At 38.6% G+C, this 20,336-nt stretch overlaps 3 protein-coding genes across 3 annotated transcripts in view; 2 read left to right on the top strand and 1 right to left on the bottom strand.

The window, feature by feature from the left end:
- Positions 1 to 636: 636 nt before the first annotated feature.
- lgals3a (lectin, galactoside binding soluble 3a) lies at positions 637 to 6,178 on the bottom strand. The gene is made up of 6 exons (XM_023421034.2): positions 6,021 to 6,178; positions 5,596 to 5,613; positions 4,782 to 5,498; positions 3,445 to 3,533; positions 2,918 to 3,074; positions 637 to 1,709 (listed from the first exon to the last, which is right to left on the bottom strand). The coding sequence occupies exons 2-6, from the start codon at positions 5,608 to 5,610 to the stop codon at positions 1,554 to 1,556; spliced, it is 1,134 nt and encodes a 377-aa protein (XP_023276802.1). The 5' UTR covers positions 5,611 to 5,613; positions 6,021 to 6,178; the 3' UTR covers positions 637 to 1,553.
- A 1,342-nt stretch (positions 6,179 to 7,520) lies between these two features.
- gmfb (glia maturation factor, beta) lies at positions 7,521 to 16,083 on the top strand. Its single transcript, XM_087177897.1, has 7 exons — positions 7,521 to 7,632; positions 9,382 to 9,478; positions 10,696 to 10,745; positions 10,917 to 10,968; positions 11,181 to 11,261; positions 11,373 to 11,446; positions 12,451 to 16,083. Exons 1-7 carry the CDS (start codon positions 7,630 to 7,632, stop codon positions 12,520 to 12,522), a joined length of 429 nt encoding a protein of 142 aa, XP_087034023.1. The 5' UTR covers positions 7,521 to 7,629; the 3' UTR covers positions 12,523 to 16,083.
- Positions 16,084 to 17,128: 1,045 nt separating this feature from the next.
- cnih1 (cornichon family member 1) overlaps positions 17,129 to 20,336 on the top strand; it is a 7,147-nt gene continuing 3,939 nt past the window's right edge. The window contains exons 1-2 of the mRNA XM_023421055.2: positions 17,129 to 17,288; positions 18,632 to 18,700. Coding sequence (XP_023276823.1) covers positions 17,208 to 17,288; positions 18,632 to 18,700 — 150 coding nt within the window. The 5' untranslated portion in view covers positions 17,129 to 17,207. The remainder of the gene's footprint in view (positions 17,289 to 18,631; positions 18,701 to 20,336) is intronic.

The following is a 20,336-nucleotide window of genomic DNA, read 5'->3' as shown; positions in this document are numbered from 1 at the left end:
TGGTGGAAGCATTCATTTGAGTTTCTGTTTCATTTTGACACAATGACAATCCTGCAGTTCTGCAACAATACTGTGATTGGCTGGGGGTAATCAAACCATGATTGATTGGTAGTAAGGGATCCAGTCGGTGCCAAGAAAACACTCCCATGGTTTTTTGTACCAGCTCCAACCAGTCTGGCCATTCTCCTCTGGCCTCTCTTATCGACACTACATTTCTGTCCACAGAATTAGTAAAGTCTAGAAACTGTTTTGTGAAAACAAAAACTAGGATATCTGCAGTTTTAGTAAAAACTGGAAAAGAGGTTCAATTGTATTATCATTTGGAGGCTGCAGTTTGTGGTGAACTGTCTTGCATTATACTTCATCCTGTCTTCTTTGATAACCGTGACCTGGATGATGGAGAATCTTCAGACATCCTCAGCTGTTCTTGTTTTGTATGTAAACTCTTGATCTCTAAGATAAACAGTAACTATAACTGTCACTGTAGCAGGTATAACAGGGAGTGCAATCAACGATGTACATTTTATTAGTGTAATATTAACTTTCCAATACATGTGGCTACACCCTAGAAACCCTGTTTTGACTGCTAACAGAGAATTAACTTTCTCCATGTTTGGGGTTAAATAAAGAAATCTGTACATGGAAACTAATGTTTATTATGAGCGCAGGCAGGTAGCTCATGAAAAGTGTACATCATTCTGAATAAAACAGCAATATCAGTCAGTATTCATTTGTTGCCCCTTTATTTATAAGCAAACAATCTAAAAATACTATACCACTGTTATCTTTGGCAACAAATCATAGGGCCCATTTCCTCCCCTTTTCTACATTTAAATTTGACCCTAATGTTTTTTTAGAGTAAGTAGATCTGACTTCAACATGAAATCATAATTCGTAAAACATCACCCGACCCTCCAGTCCGAGAGCTCAAGAGGATTAATACTGATCAAAGGAGGAGATCAGAGTCTGTATTTAGATAAATTTGAAGAAACTTCATCATTAGCCTACTGTGTGTTGGCCAGCACTGATATACGACTGAGAAGGAGAACTAGTTGATTTTCAGCATCATCATACTCTCATGCATTACAAAGGCTTATCAATGTTTTGATATAAAGGACAGAATAATAAGCATACACGTACTGTAAACAAAATACAGCATACTAGTGGAAAATATATGAAATGTTTGGGACATTGTCACACTTTTCCACTTGGCCTACAATCTTTTCATTAGGAATAAATTAGTATTTCCTTAAAATATCTGTTTTAAATGCACTTCACCCCGTTGAATACTACGCTGTTATGTCATAAAATATATCAGATTGTGAGTTGCTATAAAATGGGAAGTCATCCAGTAAAAAAAAAAAGAAAAGGATTATAGTGTGCAGACCTGGGTTAATCTGCCAGGAGAGCAAAGACTGCACTGTGCTGACTATTGTGCCTTGCAAATTCCATCAAATGCATCAAAGTATTTGAAGGGATTTCAAATACAGAAATACAGTGGTTACATTTGACCTATGTCTCCTGTACAGCTTGTGGCTTCGTAGCTCTGAGATTCAGATCATGCTCGGGGCTGCGCTGTAGAGGGTGATGTCTCCGCAGACTCGCAGCAGGGTGACTTCCTCCAGCCCGCCGACTCTGTGCTCGTACTCCAGCAGGTGAGTGCCGTCCACCGCCACTTTAAACATGTCCTCCTCTACAAGGATCTTCAGCTGCAGGGAGAGCAATACAAAACCTGTCAGGAATGTAAATGTAAATATTTGCTGCTTTTCTTTGTCTTCTATGACAGTAAACTAAATGCCTTTGGGGTTGGGACTGTCCTTGAACAAAACAAGCAAAATGAAGATGTCCCATTGGGCTCTGGGAAGATGTGATCAGCATACTGAACTATTTTATTATATTGTAATTGATAAAACAATCTGCTAGTTATTTGATGATAAAAAAAAAAAAAAAAACATTACTTGCAGCCCTAAATGCAACTTAATGACATTTAGCTAATACAAGCATCTTGATTTCAGTTTTAACCCTCAGTAATTTTAACTAATTTTAATCTGTATGTTTAAATCATCAAATAAATCAATCGTTCATTCACATGAACACAGTTTTTACTTGAGTGTGCCACAGCTTAAATGTGGTGAACAGTTTACTATCATACTGCAATAGTGTCAGTGAAGGTTTACCTGTAAACCTGTAGTAGTGTAAATAACGGCAACAACAAATGTCCACTGCAAAAATAACATTTGATCAGGGTTTTTTTTTTTTTTTTTTTTTTTTTTTTTAAATGCAACATCTCTGGTTGAATTGTGGTTTGGTAGAATTTTATGATGCTGCCCTGACGTCTACGTAAACAGCTGTGGACTCAGGTGTTGTGTACATGGTGAGGTCGCAGTATGTACCTGTGACTAACAAGTCTAGTATTGGAGTTTCACCCATGTTCAATATCTTGTGTGACATACAGGACTTGGTTAAGAACACATCCACTCCCTTCTTTCCACGACCAACTGAGCAATTACCAACCACTATCGAGCTGACATACAACTTGGAACAAAGGTCCCCACCTGCTGCAGCGTTTTCCTGAATTGGTCATTTGTCTGATGTTAAAGGCCCCACACACCCAAATAGGTGTTTTCACGTATTCTGGCTCATTGGTCCCATATTCCTGGTTCAATTTTGAGACCTTTGTTGTGAATCACCCCCCCCCCCCAATCTAGCCATCAAACTAAATGGCAAAAATGCTACAAAAAAGAGTCGTCTGGTCTGTGCGTACCCACACAGTTCTGAGAACCACAATAAGTGAAAACACTTATGTGGGTGGACCGTCGGTGTGTGCGACACTGAGATGCTCAATTATGTACAACATATTCAAGTTTTTGAGTTTTCTAATGGTTTGCTGCAGCTCCAAGACTCTTTAACACTTTACCTCAAAACGGCTTCCCTGAACAAACGGGAAGCCTCCTTCCCGCTCCTCTGGACCCCAGCATCCACCCAGGTTGGAGTTTCTAACAATAGTTTGCTCATGAAACCGAGGATTGAAATGAAAGACGACATCTTGACCTTTGATGAAGTCAACATTGAACCTGCAAAAAAGGAATTAAAAAAAGGGGAAAAGATATAATAGGAATATGTGCTGCTGCTGACAACTAATCATTCTTCCAATATACATTTTATAAAATATAAAAGTAGCTTGAACAAAAAAATAAGAACATATTTTTTTTCATTTTGCAGAACAAAGGCCTCCTTTCATTGTTAACAACTCCATGTTAAAGAGGAAGGAAATGGTGCAGCGTGTAGGGTGGGCTAACGTTAGTCATGTGTTGAACATGACAACATTGTCATGATCTGGAGGATTAGGATGGATGCAGGGTTATTATCAGGCATTCAGTTATGTGTCTTCCTCAAACAGGGAGCAGCACTGACAGCAGAATGAGAGGCAGACTCTTATCATACCTGTCTGCACCAGGTATGGGCTCCCCGACTACTGTGATCAAAAGTCGTGGCATAATTCCAGCATGAAGAGGGAGATCATACGGCACCATCTGCAAGAAAAATTTACATTTTAGATCATGACAATATATTCATTTATTATGTTTTATTTTGAAATGAAGTTAATTTCTGCTTATGTATCTTTTAAGTTAATTAAGCAACGTACAGAAATTGAAAAGAATGTTTACCCTGCTCATTATATCCCCATGGGCAATTGCAGAAAGGTTCACATTTAATCACTAATAGTCATGGTCATATACAGGAAAGTGTTTAATGATATTAAAGTAAACAGGCGATTTTTAGTTAAACATTATTCAAAGCTTTGACCCTGCCCACATTCCTACAGCAACATGTCCAATGAGTCACCACCTCTTTCCACTCTTACGCAATTCACAATGATTAGTTGAAACAATGACAAAGTAAAATCTGTTTTCAACATTTTTACAACATCAAGGCATCAGCTGTACAAAGTGACTTTACAGCAAAATGAGAGAAAAACTACAAACACCTTTTAATCATTATCATATACAAAAATGACAAGTCAATGTGCAGAGAGTGAAAAACATACAGACTGTGATTTCAGCAGAGAACACGTGTCTTATTACATTAACGTGAGTTTTGTGTAAAAGTGTAATTTTAAATCATTTCACTTTATGAAAACATAACTGTATACTGTGTGTATATATTTATATATATATGAAAATTCAGTTTTTGGCACTAATCAAACCATATGGTGATTCTGGAGGTGACGTCCTTGTCCGACTGAAAAGTTGAGTTCATTGCTTTCAATTATATGGTGGATTATATCTGGGCTGAAAGACAAAAATACATTTTTTGATAACTACTTTTGAATATTTGTTGATTCTGCTTTATGTTTTGCTTTGCACCGCAGCAGAGCCAAAGACAGAAAAAGTAATCCAAACACAGCCGTCACAGAAAGTTCACCATCCTGCAGTAAATACCAACAAGACAGGAAACTCTTCTTCCACCAGCTGCAGTAGCGGCAGACAACAAATGAGCCTTATTGAATATGTTAGAAGAAACCTTGTGCTAGAGTAGAGCTGAATGTCTAGATAGCAGGTGGCCTGCTAAAGTGGCTTGCAGTGTAGATGAACTTGTCACCCACAGTGAAAGGGTTAAGTACATTTAGCTGGAAGCTGGTTGTAATTTCCCCACCCTGAATACGAAAGACTACCACACCAAGATAGATGCTCCACTGCACACCAGAGCAAAAACAAATCAGCAAAGAAATGCAGCAAGCAAGCAATATAATGTTATTCATAAGAAGCATTGGTACTCACCAGCATGCCACCTGGAGCAGTAGGCCCACCATATGGACACATAGGCCCAGGGCCAGGACCGAAGGGGCCAGGAGCAGGAGGGAAGCCTCCACCTGCAGGTGGTCCCCATGACCCAGTGGGTATTGGGGGAAAGCCTCCAGCAGGGAACGCAGGGAAAGAGCCAGGGCCAGCTGGAGGGGGGAATCCACCTGGACCGCCTGGTCCATACATGCCATTTCCTCCTCCTGGCTGACCACCTGGGAAAGGCACATTTGGATAAGGCCCAGGGGGAGCTCCAGGGCCAGAAGGAAATGGTCCAGTTGGGTAAGGAACAGGGCCTCCAGGTAGCTGTCCTGGAGCTCCTTCAGGTGGGTAATGCCCTGGGAACTGCCCAGGGGCTCCAGGGCTGGAAGGGAACTGCCCTGGAGCTCCTGGTGCAGGTGGATATTGTCCAGGTATCCCAGGACCAGGGGGGAACCCACCAGGTGCTGAAGGAGGTCCTGGGTATTGCCCTGGCGCTCCAGGACCAGAAGGGAACGGGAACTGACCTGGTGCTCCAGGGCCGGATGATCCACCAGTGTAGTCACCCGGAGCAGAGGGCTGGGTGGGTGCTCCAGGGGCTGAACCAGGCCATCCTGGATTTGTAGGAGGTGGGGGATGGCTGGCAGGAGCAGACGGGTTATTATTGCCTATTTTCTTTGCCTGGCTCGGGCTGTCGTCTCCTAAAGCATCTGCCAGCTGAAGTACAAGAGAAAGTGAGAGTTAATCTTAGTAAAAGCTTTTTTTAACCACTGGCCACAAGTAAATTAAAAACACCTTAAAACGAGGAACTCACCGAGAAATCTGCCATGATCTGCAACAAAACAAGACACAACTTTCATTAGTTTCATTACGGGGCTATAACGAGCGATTACATCAAACTGTCAAACAGTGCAAGGCATGTCACACTGAGGCTCTGAGTAATGGCACAGTAAAGGTTTCCATCCCCGACTGGTGATCAACAAAATCCATTTGGGCAGAGTCAAAATAGCTTGACTTAACAGAATTATTTTAACGACAACCTATAGAGATGCTACTCTGACTTTCGCAGCACATTAAACAGGGTTTAGTTCTTAAAATACCTAGTTAACTGATGTTACACAGTTGGCTACGGACCTAGCTAACAGCAGCTAACTGTTCAGATGGTTAGCTGGTTTGTTTATTTTAGCTTCGTGGAGTCAAAAGAGAGTAAAGTGAGTGAAAGCCGATGTTTCACGCTACCTCGCCAGAAGATGGACTCCTCTCAGATGTTAATAACGGGGAAACAGAGATGATTTATCCTGCCGTGGAAGCCAGTTAGCCAGCTAATTTAGCTGCCTGCCGAGGGACAGGACTACAAGCTAACGATAGATCTGCTCACACACAACTACAACTCTTGAAGAGGGAAGGACTGATGACGTATTCTGACACGCGCGGACACACACCCAAGTTATATAAAAGTAAAAAGAAGATGAGAGCACAAACATGTTTTAAAAAAAGTTTTGGAGGAGTTACTATTTTATCTTATTTTCTTCAATTGTGTAACATATTTACAATGTCATTCTAAAATTCAATTTCTCTAAATCAAGAAGAAAGTCATGTGAGTACCACTTCCTGATAAAGCACCATTTATAAAGAGTTTATAAGCTCTAATGAATGACTATGCTAATGGTTTATAATACATAATTTACTAATGATTTATAGATCAGTGATGTGATGTGTCATTAATAAAAACAACTTTTGAGGAAAATACTGCTCTAATGTGATACTTTACTTGTCTTCTTAGCTCTTTAAATCACTGAGGAGACATCAACAATGGACTGTTTGAACTCTAATCTTCTGGAAAAGTGCTGCAGGACATCTGGAACAAAATCCATTTAGAAATTGTTTATCGCAGTTTAGAACTGCTGACTGCTCTTCCCTGTTGCTAATCCACCCTTGATTCTATAAAAAAAAAAAAAAGACTAAAATTAAGGGCATTTTGGAACAGTTTTTGATAGGGATTTTAAGAATACAAGACAATTTGTACAAACTACAAAAATATTACATATAATAAGACACAGCAGGGTTGCAGCTACTATTGAGAAACATTAAAGTCATGACCTCTGATATTATTGAGAATTTGGAAGAGTTTCTATTCTGCAATTGCACATAAATTACTCATGCTGGAGTTTTTTTTTAATGCTGTATTGGTATTTGTGTTACCAAGACTTTTGGAGCTAGATAAGTAGGAATGGCTGGGACATGGCATTCAGATGATACTGCCTGTCAAAGGGAGCCATGGCAGTTTAGTCTGATCAGATGCAACATAGATATGGTCAAGCTGCTCTTTGCTTGGGTGAAAGTAGGAATTAAAGGCAGCTTAAAGGTAAGTTAGGTCAGTGTTTCCTGTCATGGGGCCCAGTAGATTCAGGACAGTGCAGCCTGATATCCACTGCAGGGCCTAGTGATCATTAGTTAATACCAGGAATTAATGAATAACAGGCTTCCCTAGAAATGCTCATCCAACTGTTTGTTGTTTGTTGTCTACCACATTTTTAATGCTTTAATAAAAATAACTACGACTCGTTTTTATCATACAATTATAAAATACAATTATAAAATATTAATATTTCATCACTATTTGTAGTTTTATCTATAGTTTATTCATAATTAATAAACTACCGGGGCTGTATGACAATAGTAAGGACAGATTTATGACCAACTTTTGAAGGAGGGGGGCGCTTGACTCGTGTGGGATTGGCCAAACCAGTCACAAGATAATGTGAAGTAAAAAAAAAAAAACATTGAAAGCGTCCCTACCAGTCAGAGCAGCAGCTGCAGCTTCAGGGAAATTTTTAACTCTACAACAATGGTAAGTTGTTCCGTGTTGTTTTGAGAGAGCTGTCGATATTTCGGTCTCTGCTATTTAATCGTGTGCTCGCAACTAATGTGAAGTTCCGGGGACTATTGAGAAAAAGTAAGGTCGCAGATTGGCTAGCGCTAGCCTGCTAGCTTAGCATTATAGTTCCACCCTCTGTCCATTGTATCAAGTCAGTCAGAAAAGCATCGACGGTTTACCGGCGTTGGATTTCAAAATAAAATCCCTGTACTGGAACAAAAATTGATTTCAGTGAAAAAGAAAATCACACAAAACGCTGTACTCAGTTAAACACTGTACTTTAAACAATGTGACTGTATATTTCATGTCAAACAGTCAGTATCAAATACCACTGTAAAACTGTAAAATGTTGATTTAAAAAAAAAAAAAGAAAGTAAAGAAATAGTTCCAGCTTTTTTTAATGTGACAGTTTGCTGTTTTTCTGTTTTATATTCTTGTAATTGGGTGTTTTTAGACAGTTGGATGAACATAACGGGACATTTTGGAGGTGTCACCGAAGGCATTTATAAGAATGTGTATTTTTGTTAGAATAATCAAAAATTGTTGCTGGTTGCAGCCCTTTTTCACTTTGTGCGTAAGAACAGCATTTGCGTATAAAGTATTAATTTACCACGTTATTTTGGCACTCTGCACGAAATTGTTTTGAAAACTGAAAGTGTAAAAACTGAGGCAACTTTTCCAGAGACATTACATGCTCTTATTCTGAAGACTAAAGTGACGGGCTTCCTGTTTTGTGGCTCGCAGTGATGTGTTTCAACATGTCTTGGTTTGGGGAGCTGCCTTCATGCTAGCTCGCCTCAATCAGGATGAATAATGTTTCCCCTGGGGTTTTGACTGCGTGTCATGACGGCTCAACTCTGTACGGTGGCGACCAACATTAGGACGGTGTTAGTTTATCATTTGTACACATGAGATGCTTTAGATCAAGTAGATAGTTTTAAGTTTCCCCCCGAGGAATTTAAACGACAAGTAAACCTGTGGCCACCTCTGGCTTTTATTGTCATGCCTGTTCCTCATCTTTTTCCTATGCATCCTGTTTTTCAAGAGTCCCAGCCACAGACACTCCAGTCTCTTTTTAATCTGCAGAGATCTCTCTCTGAGCTCAGTGAAATCCTGACTCCCACCAGCCATCTGTTCAGGAAGGTGTAATTATAGAATTCAGAGACTCTGCACAGACTCTTAAAGAGTTTATGTCTTTGTGCTGGAGTTATGTAATATTGTGTGTGAACGTGACAAGTTCAGACCAATGAAATGTTACCGTTTTTTTTTTGTTTTTTGTTGCCTGGATCAGATCAGTTTTGACTCATGCAGACAGATTGTTTAAAGAGATAAACACTAAATGTCAAGTTAATGAAACAATAAGCAAGTTTGGTCGTAGAGGTGGGATGAACACAGTGAAGTCAGAGTTTATTTAAAAAAAAAAGAAGTACAAATGCCAGATATTCTCATATTCTTTTAGACTATATTCCATAAAATGACTTGTTTGACCAATAAATTTAAGAATAAAATGGTCTTAGTTGTAGTCACATCAAATTCGTGAAGCCACGTGAAACACAAATTATTTAGCAATACATTACATAGATTGAATTAATCTGATATAGGGTTCTTTATGTGCTAGATGAGCTCTATATAAAGCTGAATTAATGAATGATGACTTGTTTTTGTATGAATTTGAAATTTAAGTGACCACATCGATGTCTTTGCCTGTTTATTTTACGTCAGAGTGAATCACTGGTGGTGTGTGATGTGGACGAAGATCTGGTCAAAAAGCTGAGGGAGTTCCGTTTCCGGAAGGAGACCAATAATGCCGCCATCGTCAGTGAGTACCAGCAACACATTTTGTGTCCGTCACTTTCTTCTCTTGCAGATTTATTGATAATGTGTTCAAGGTCAAACAGTCATCGGGAAGACGATGTGAGGAGTCCCTCGTACAAGTGCAATCACAGAATTATGAACGTCATTATCACAGTAGGGTGCGATTAGTGTTTTTAGTTTTGTAAATATCAAAATCCTTACGAGTTTGCAGAACTGGGTCAGCTCCCAAAAATCGCCCTCCTTCAGTAAAGTCTAAGCCAGTACTTGTGGGTTAAATTCATCATTAACGCTGACACAGCTAGCAGATTGGTCACTGCCTCCTGCTGTGTGGAACGAGATGGAGGCGGACGCTCTGCCTCTTTAAAACTCCTGCATCGAATGAATGAAGATTCAAATAAAAATCCAAATTCAGCGACTTTATCGCACTCAAATATTTTCGGGAACAGATTTTGGTTTCTAAGATCAAGCTGCTTTGTTTATTGCAGTTTGAAATCCAGGGGCAAGCCCAGTTGTGTTCACTGACTTCCTGCTGTTAGCTGACACTTAAAGGAGAATTTCACTAAACTCAGGGGTCTTACTGCTCGGATTAAGGCCAGGGTTTACTCGAAAAGAAGTAGTACATAGAATGTGTCGTACGACCACATCGGATAGCAAACGTATCTGCAGACGTTTCCAGCAGCCACTGTTAGAGGCAAGTTAAAGCCGGTCATCATAGAAAGGGATGAGACATGCTGATCTTTTAAAATGAGATTACGCTTGTCTACAACTTTAATGTGCAAAACTTACCTACGTAATCCAAAAAAAACCAAAACACAAAATTTAACATATCAGATGAGGAAAAGTGAGCTAGCTACAGTACATGGCTGGAGGATATACAGATGCTGTGAGTGCACAGGAGTTACCTTCAAACACAGCAGGTGGTGTGACAGTGTAGTGTTGCATCACTTTGACTGTCAAACTCTGGGTCACAATGTCAGTGCCGCTAAAGGATTACTGCAGGAGTGTGTCTGCACGACATGGACTCTGAAGGCAGAGACATCAAGCAGATTTACAACAGAAGATATGAAACAAAATATAAAAATAACTGACTTTTTTCTTGTTCTTTTTCTCTGTATTTATTATTATTATTTTATTGGCTTAAAATAATGTACTATTAACTCACGACGTTTCCATGCTGCTGTTGACTAAAATATTCTTATGCTTTCTTTTTCTACCCTTCAGTGAAGATCGATAAAGACAAGCAGCTTGTTATTCTTGACGAAGAACATGAGGCAAGTTATCTTCTTATTTTCTCTCTTTATTTATTCTTGGATCGGCACATAACGCTGTTGATGTTTAACCTCCACATTTTAAATTAAAAAAATGTTTAAAAAGTGTTAAATGTTAATGTTATAATAGTTTAACATTAGACAGTTGTTCATTACCTGTTTGTCTTGTTTTAGGACATTTCTCCTGACGATCTGAAGGACGAGCTGCCTGAGAGACAGCCAAGATATCCTTCCAATGAATGATCTGTCTTAGTTCAACTGTATTTAAATGATCCCCCTTCACCGTGTGACATATTAATTGTTTTAAGGTGGATTTTTGTTTGAAGAAGATGATTTTATGATACATGTTATCTTGTTAGTTAATTGTGTTCATTCTTGTTCTCCATTTCACTGACTCCTGATATGAAATATGTGAAGCGTCCTTAGCACCGGGAACATTTATCGTCTACAGTTATAAGTACCAACATGATGATGGACGTGTGTCTTATCCACTCTGCTTCATCTTCTCCAGCCCAGTGGGTAAGAACATCTCTGGAGTTTGATTATAGATTTAAACTAAGCAGCATTTAAAAACTATGAATGGTGTGTAATAATCACTTTTCTAAATGTTGGTGTATTTGTGTGTGGCAGGTTGCAGGCCAGAGCAGCAGATGATGTACGCAGGAAGCAAAAACAAACTGGTGCAAACTGTTGAACTGACCAAGGTTAGTCAGCTGTGCCTGTTTTACACTTACACTGATGAACTTATCTAATGCTACATTATAAAGCAGACTGGGCTGTAATTAAAGTGACACTGTACTAAGAGAGTTTACAAGTTTGCAAACCTGGACTTGGGCAGTTTATCCCATTCGTACTGGAAGATCATTATCTAACAAATATTGCAGTATCAGTTGCTGCCGTGCTTCTTCCATATTGTCGTCTATTTGTTACTTTATATGTACAAAACACAAAAAATGTAATACATTAAAGGATTTAAAAGGATTTTGAGATTAAAAAAAACCAAATGGTCTCATAAAAAACATCTCAATAAAAGAGAAGTAAAACACTAACATCTAAAATGAAACTGTCAATGAAGAAAGAAAAAGAGGGAACACATTAGCAAGACATAAACAAGAAAATAGAGATAAAAAATTAATGTAATTACAGGCATGTGCCCACGATAAAATACAAAATAAAATGACTATTGTGGCCAACAGACATAAAACTGCTTAAAAGAAAGTAAATAGAAGGCCACAATATATAAAAGAAGTAAGTAGTTTGGCTCATTAAATAAGCCCTCAGCCCTTGTGACTGTATCGAATATGATGATATTTATTCCAGAATTGAAATCCTCTGCATCTGACAGGAGAACTGATGGAGTTTTTCTGAATCTTGGACTGTGCAGATTTTGTCCCCGTTTGTTGTTGTATGTGTGAATTACTAAATTTGTCTGAAGAAATCTGGCTGATTCGTGCAAGTGAAATGTGTTAAATACACATTTATCTTGGAAATAGACACATGGGGCTGATTTTTTTATAGAGGCAGTGTCTTAAAACAGTTGTTGGAATAAGTGGCAGCCCACACAATATTACAATATGTGAGATAAGGGTAAAACTAAACTGTAGTGAAAAGTTAAACTTTGAACCTGATGTAATTGATAATATCAACTGATTTTATCGTATGACAAAATGAATGAATATGATACTTACCTTACCTTTATGTTTTCCAGGTGTTTGAGATCAGAAACACAGAGGACCTCACAGAGGAGTGGCTTAGGGAGAAACTTGGCTTCTTCCGCTAAAGTCTTCAGCTCATCCAGGGGTCTGGGATGTGAGGAGGATCCAGGATGCACAGCTCGTGTCATCGCTGGGGGAGAACACACCACAGTTAACGTTTCCCTCCTCTTTGTACCAGTCCTGATTTTAAATACTGTGTGAAAACACTTTCTGTTCTCAGTTTTAGGCCTCTTTGGTGGAGTCTACTCGATATTACAACTCGTAGTTTGTCTGACGGTTCAGACAGTCGCAGGAGTGTGAATACTTTCCTGTGACTGTCAAAATCTGTGGCACTTACTAAAGCTCACCCATGTGGCAGCCTAAAACTGAAAATACTATTTGACACAGGTCTGCTTTTGTCTCCCATACGATCTCCCCATGTGCCAGTTATGTGTCTGTATTGAATTAACACTCCCATAGCTCTTCAACTGAACAGGAATTGATAGTGCTCATCCGCCCTTCCTAACCATGGTCATTCAGGAGAATTTAAAGGCATTTTAACAACAGTTTCTGTTTCCTTACGTAGTTTACACCTTTTTATGTTTAATCATTTTTCATAATTTGAGGGACTCTTACTTTTTTAGATTTTTTTTTTAAATTTTCTCTGGTGTATCTAGGGTAATGTAATCATACACTTCATAGCATTCATTTCCATTTGTTGTGAAAAACAAACTTCCTGCCTGAACAATCACAGCTACAATTCAGAGAACAAATCTGAGTTTAGTCAGTTTCTCCTTCAGTATTCATTTAAGGGCATTTTAATTATAATTTAAGTAAAAAAAAAAAAAACACAAAAACACTACGAGCATTTGACAAGAGGCTCTCCTAAGACTTACAGTAAATGTGATGTGTTGTACCGTCTCCTCTGCACATGAACACGCTGACAGAAGCCACTACACCCACAGTAACAGGTTAGTCAGGGGCCATCACACGGAGCAGAACTGCCCTTGTGAGTCCGTCATCAGATCACATCCTAGAGAAGAAAAAACAGCGTGAACCTTTGGTAGAGCTGTGTTCTGCCTTTCACCTGCACCAACACCCCAGGAAACAATAACTTCCACTGACACATTCCAGACTGAACAATTTATACAACAAACCCTCATCTCCAGTGACCACGACAGTCTTGAAAACACTGCACACAGGGCGGCATTACCTGCCCTCCTTTTACTCTACTGGGCTACTCTGTATAAGTGGGTTACTGTGTCTTTAGGGAGATTGTTAGCTAATGTTGTGCATTATAGCTATTACTGTTATTAGTGTTTATGAATGTTGCGCTTAATTCTGATGTAAAGCCACTTTGATTGCTTCGTGGCGGTCACAGCCTTGAGAATGAGCGGCTGTGACTTCTCCAAACGCCAGTTGTGCTTAAAATTTAGACTTGGTAGGTAAAGTACAGCATCTGCACAATTTACATTTTCCATAAAGAACAGGGTTTGACCAATATAACTTTTTGAAGGCTGATACTAATAATTATGAGTTGAATGTGCCAGCAGGTCCTACTTGTGACCTGTATTCTGTCGTATTGGCTTTGTGATTAAACACAGACGGAGGCTTTAAGCAAGTTACATATTCAGTTTGCTGGAGTACACAGTTAAAACAACAAATAATGTGTCACTTTCCACACGCTTATGGACTCTGTTGTATATTTTTGGCTATTTTCACACCCGAAAAATGACAGTGCTTCCCTGTTTCCTGCTGAAAATGCAGCACACTACAACTCTAAACCAAACAGACTAAGACCTTAACGATTAGCAGTTCTTAACAACATCCTGAGATAGATAAAAAGCTAAATAAATTGTGCTCAACATCTGCAAAGAAAATTGCATTGTAGGTGCCCCTCCATTATAGAGGTGGTGGATGACTACAGAAGCAGATTTTGTGGTTATTAATAAAAGCTTAATATCAGCTCAGTATATTGGTCTGACCCTAATAAAGAATAATAGGCACAAATGAATTTCACACATTCCCTCATCAGTGTCGTCTCGTATTGAGAAACTTGTACTTTGGGAACAGATATTGGAGGGTTGTGGCTGATTTAAATCACCCCATAGTCTATGATGTCCTACTGCTACGTTTACCATACTAATGCCTTGTCTGACATTTATGTCATATTTATGTCTGTTTTGAAAAACCATGTGGCCAAAATTAAAAACATGACACAAATATGTTTTGTGAGGGAAAAATAGATGGTGATTGAAAAAGCTTTGTTGGAGATTTTTTTTTCTACAACACTAATCTTTGTTGTTTTTTTTTTTTTTAACTTTCTGATCTATAAAGTCAAAGAGACATTTTTCTTTTTTTTCTGTCAAAGTATAAACCTGGTTACATTAAATAATAGAAACAATTTCTTTTTCTAAAGATCGGACTCAAAGAGACAATATGTACGCACAATCACAGCGTGTCCTGTAGATCATTTAGTGATGTCAAATGTTAGACAGTAATCATTTATGATTTACATGTCGGGCAAGGTTTAGCCTAACAGGAACAATGGGATATAACTGTAATCACTTGTTTTTTCTGTCTACTAATGACATCTGAACTAAGGTTTAAACTATCAGCTTGGTATTATGCTGCTGTAGCAGAAAAACAGAGCTCCATCTGGGTAATTATTATACTCGCAATGGTTTCTGTTCTTACTTGAGCTGAAGTTGTGTGCTATCCTTTATGGGTAAAGGAAGTTTTATGGCCCTAAGACCTGCTAAACCCTTTTGGACTTTCAAAAATGCACAGCTAACCTGAAATTAAGGGTGTCTATTGACTGAAGTACAAGGATTGTTTTGACAAAAGCAATACAGGCTCACTCTGAAACAGTCTTAGTATTTCACTTGAAATATGTGCAATGTACTGCTTTCCATGTGAATACATAAAAACATGTTCAGCTGTTCTCTGGTTCAAAGGAAATTCTTGAAAACCTCTTAAATGTGGAGAGCTACTGTATAAGAAGTGCATGCTTTAACGTATGTCTGAACAGTTCGCATAAATCTGACAGAAGTTTCCGAATGGCACGCTCAAGGATTTGCTGTTCTGTTGCACGCTTTCTTTCAGAACAGAAAATTAATCTTAAATGATTAAGTTAATTTGATTTGATTGAAAAAATTGCATCTCAAACATCTGGTTTTTCGGCTGCATTCTTACTCTATCTAAAGTTTTTACATACCAACAACCCTCTTCTTTTATACATTTTCATGCAAGTGGGATGTAACAGACTGTACATTGGTCAAGTATAAAAAATTATTTCCCTAGTACAAGGTCTATTGGAAAAAAGAGTTTGCTTTTGGTTTTGAGCCACGTATCTGGTTATGTCCTGTGGATCTAATAGCTTTTCCTTTTATATGGTGAGCCTGTTATATATTTGGCCTTTTGAGTCTTTTTCTGTAACCTGCAAATGTGTTGTTCAGCTTTTGGTGTCCTCTCTGAACAAATGCCTACTATTCTCTTTCCTTTTTAATAAAAAAAAACAAACACCTGAAACATGTATCATAATCAGCTGCCTCATGGCATCAGTGAAACTTGAGATATTTGTATTTTCCCATACTTTATAAAGTGTCTATTGTCCTATTGTCCAAATAAAGTGACAGCGATGTTTACCTCTGTTTTCAGGTGACTGCTCTTTTCAAACTGACATATCTGATTGTATGATTAGCATATGGGTTTATCATATTTGGTCCAGCGCTGGGAACAAGAAAACCCGATAAGCCTTCACAATTTGATTAACAGAATAAATACTGTACGGGTAAAGAAGTTACTTAATATATGTTCAGTTAGTTTGTTTTATGTACTGTACATAAACTAACACATGTACATATACAGCACTGTGCAAGAGTTTAGGACACTTTAGATGTTTAGATTGTTCCTCATCATCAGTACCATCAAGGAGGCATCTGATCAGTCCCAAATTCAGGCTGCAACCAGAGTCATAAAGAATCTTCAGAGGCAGGAACAAGGAATCCTGCAACAGATGGTCAGACCCCCACAGATCCCTCAACTCAACATTGTGGAGTCAGTCTGGGATTACATGAAAAGACACAGACAGACTGAATCCACAGAAAAAACTGTGGCAGGTTTTCCAAGATGCTTGGAACAACATACTTGCCAAGAACCTTGTATTCAAGTGTAGCTAGGAGAATTAGTGCCGTTTCAAAGGCAAGGAGAGTGGTCACATCCAATATTTATTTGATTTATTCCCTGCCCCATTTACTGCATTTTGTATGATGTTAACTGACTTCCTGGTATTATTTCTGTAAGCTTTTCTGAACTTTCTGTGCCTAAAGCTTTTGCACAGTACTGTAGGCTATATAATGGGTTGTTACAGCTCTTGTATATTAAACTGTAATATATAATTTATAAGTACAGTACATGTTTTGGTATTACAGGGACAACTTACAATACGGTTAATATATTTTTGTACATTGTTAGTGCCTTCAAAAAAGAAGGCTTCAAATGTCTTCATAAAATAAGAAAAATATAAATTATTAAAACTACAGATAATTAAGGAAAGTTACAATTTTGGGACACTATGACTAATAGGAAGACTCGAACCTGAAGGACATAAACAACTCCAGAAGATGGCAGTAATGCAACAGCAATGATGTCAGCTAGCTGAACAGTCACTGTAGAAGAAGACACACTGACAAATCTCAAATCGGTTGCGAAGCTGCCTGCATCATCCGCCAGCCGAGCCAGGAACCGACGAGCAGAACCGGAGGAAAAAATGGCGTTCACATTCGCGGCCTTTTGTTATATGCTTGCTCTGCTGCTCACGGCGGCGCTTATCTTCTTCGCAATCTGGCATGTAAGTAAACATTTAGACAACTTCAGATTAGACCGTTGGCCTGCCAGTCCAACGGCGCCGGTAGAGGCAGCTGAAGGAGCGGGGAAGGCTGGCAAACACCGGGCTAACGGTAGGCCAGCTCTATAGCCACATATACAGGACGTTTTCGGGTTTTACGTAGCTAGCTCCCCGCCGATCTTCTCAACGTGTGGATAGAACGTAACCAAGGGAACTCCATAGAAACCGCTGCGCGCTGAGTGCTCAGTATACGTAAACCTTCGTTCTAGAACGGCTGTGTTCTATAGAATGAATGGAACACACCCCGCCGTTGGCTATGAGCTAAAGTTAGCAGTCTAAACACCAAAGCACAATTTTATTGACATGACGTGTTGTCGTAATCTCTTTACACTGTTCACCATTTATTAACCGCTGTCCAGTTACAGTAACCGTCTATTACCGCGTCAAGCTTGTCACATGATTAGCGTTCAGTTAGTAGCTAGTCAGCTAGTTAGCAGGCTTAGCTAACTAACCTCCAATCGTGGAGGTACAAACCACTACGATGCTGCTGTCATCCGTTATCTTGATCTCAAGTTCCTGACATGTCGCATGTCTTTGTTTAGAAAATAGCGTTAATTTTACCGTCAAACTGTCTGCGGCGCCAGTAGCGGCGCAGACAGTAAACTTTTGGGTAATGTGTCCATGACTCAAAAAGTCATATAGTTAACGGCACTCAAAATGCTTCTGTTGGTTTGGTTTCCAGTCACTTTCTTGTAAAAATACTCAACAAAGAAAGAAAGAAAAAGGGCATAAAGTAACTAAACACACAAAGTTTTATGCATATAACTTCTAAATGACAGAATAAAAAACAGTTTGTACAAGAGAATTATACAGCTATGTCTTATTCACCTATTAAGAAGCAAGAAAAAAGAACGTTTTAGGCAAACAGTGTAATGTTTTGACATGGGTGCTGAAACAGTTCATGATTAATGAGTCAATTAATTAGACCATCCAAAAAATAAAAGTGAACAAAAAATGTTGATTAGTAAATAATTTGGTCATTAATCAAGCAGAAATACCAAACAAACTAAAAATGAGAGTAGACGACATTGAAAACTATTGCTGGTTGCAGTTGTTGTAAGACTGTAAAATTAAGGCAAATAATAAATAAGAGTAATGGAAGATTTGCAATAATATATGGTATACTGCACATACTGTACACTAAGATAATGTTATTTATTTATTTATTTATTTAAGTTATTTCTCCATCTATGACTCAGTTCAAAGATACCCAATGTTAAATTGCATTTAAAACGTACATCCATGTTGTGTGCTCTCTGTTCATTGTGGTCATCTTGTTCCTCCAGATAATAGCATTTGACGAGCTGAAGACTGACTACAAGAATCCTATAGATCAGTGTAACACTCTAAATCCGGTAAGTGACGCCATAGTACCTAACACACCTTACTTGCCTCTTTGACTGCATGCAGATATGCTCTGTTGAAAGATATTTCATTTACTTTAGGACTTTATCCGCCTATCTGTCTTTTTCAATCATTTCTCTGCACTGTTATGCTAAATAACCTGCCTGTTATGAATACAGTGATCTTGTCAGCTGTCAAACTCTAACGCCTTTTGTTGTTTTGTTTTTCCTAATCTGCTTTTGTTTTTACACTTTGTTAACGGCAAAAAGACAGTTGAAAAGGTCAAAAAGATTAAAAGAGTCAAAATTGCATTAAAGGTTTGTACCAATCTTTAAAATGCCCGCTCAGTTCAACTCAGTCTGCAGTCTTGTCATTTTGCACGGGGGAAGTGTTTGCAAACGTCTTTTCAGTTAACTAATCTGAGTCAAGGCCAGAGTTCAGGGATTAGACAATGCGCCACCTGTGCCCCATCTTTTCCACTGTCGTGTTGTAGATAGATTTATTTTATTTTTTTTTGTAATTGCCCCTTTTATTTATTTATTTATTTATTAATTACTTTAATTGTTTTTGTGAGCATTTTTGACTGTTGTGGACTGCAATAGTAGTTATTCTTTCTATTTTGCAAGTCTCAAAGTGCAGCTTTTAAGTTGTAAGCATTTACTGAAATACAGGATATTTTAAAATATTCTCCTTTTAACACCTCATCTAACCAATTAAATTGACTATTCGTTTTAAGCTTTGTTAAACTGCTTTTCAAGCAGAGGAGCTTTGGTGCTCATGAGAAGCATTAGAATATGAAGTAGTGGGATACAAATACTTGGATGAAATATCCACTGTTATTGATAATTGATAAAGTATAGTTGTTAACTGAAAAGACTTGCAAATGCTCAAAACATGCATGATCTTTATTACAACCTACCCTTTGTTTGCATATAGTGTTACTGGTACAGTAAATTCCCAGTAAACTCAGAAAGTCAGGTAACTTGTCTTGAGTTTGAGATGACAGTAACACGACACCAGACCTATACACTGTCCTGACAGAGCTTTTACATAACAGTATTCATAGAAATCATGTAAAGAGAAAATCAGGTCATTGGATTTTGCAGCAAAGCTTTTTGAACAGTGGATACTTTGAGCTGTAGATTGTGGAGGAAAATAATTTTATATTCCAACTTTAAATCAAACTTTTCTTCATGCATATCACATAGTAGTTATTTCACTTTCCTATGAGGGGGAGGCTGCAGTTTGATTCAGCAATTAGCTGAACTAAGCTACTATATATGAGCTCAGTGTTTGGCTCTAACCTGCATCACCTGTGGTTCAGAGCAGATGGCTGCAGAATCCCAACACTCTCCAGATCAGCAATATTCGAGACCACTGATTGGTCAGTGATTTCACTAGTAGGAGGAGTTATTAAGTTAAAAGTACAGTTCCTCGATCTGTACGATCTGCTGTTTTGACCATGCTAGTCTTTTTGCGTGTGGAACGCTCAGCTCAGTTGGCAAAATGTTTTTGTGCTGTGATCAGTCGTTTTGTATTTGGCAGCACAGTGCAGGATTTCAACACATTATAGCCCCCTCCTCCCCCCTTCCTCGTCCTACATGCCCCTCACCTTTCCATCTGTGGGCTGTTGGTTGCCCCCCCCCC

The sequence above is a fragment of the Seriola lalandi genome, unplaced genomic scaffold (assembly GCF_002814215.2).
Source record: "Seriola lalandi dorsalis isolate HSWRI2012SDOR001 ecotype SW California unplaced genomic scaffold, Sedor1 jcf7180002054660, whole genome shotgun sequence".
Taxonomy (NCBI): Eukaryota; Metazoa; Chordata; class Actinopteri; order Carangiformes; family Carangidae; genus Seriola; species Seriola lalandi.
This window is presented reverse-complemented; position numbering and strand designations above follow the sequence as displayed.

Bases quoted from the DNA above. Each gene is read 5' to 3' on its own strand.
- lgals3a (XM_023421034.2), bottom strand. The intron at 3,075-3,444 runs GTATGATAAGAG...CCTTTTTTGCAG, and splicing joins CCCATACCTGGTGCAGACAG to GTTCAATGTTGACTTCATCA. The intron at 1,710-2,917 runs GTAAAGTGTTAA...CTCTCCCTGCAG, and splicing joins TTCAGGGAAGCCGTTTTGAG to CTGAAGATCCTTGTAGAGGA.
- gmfb (XM_087177897.1), top strand. The intron at 10,746-10,916 runs GCAAGTTATCTT...GTCTTGTTTTAG, and splicing joins TTCTTGACGAAGAACATGAG to GACATTTCTCCTGACGATCT. The intron at 11,447-12,450 runs GTTAGTCAGCTG...TATGTTTTCCAG, and splicing joins AAACTGTTGAACTGACCAAG to GTGTTTGAGATCAGAAACAC.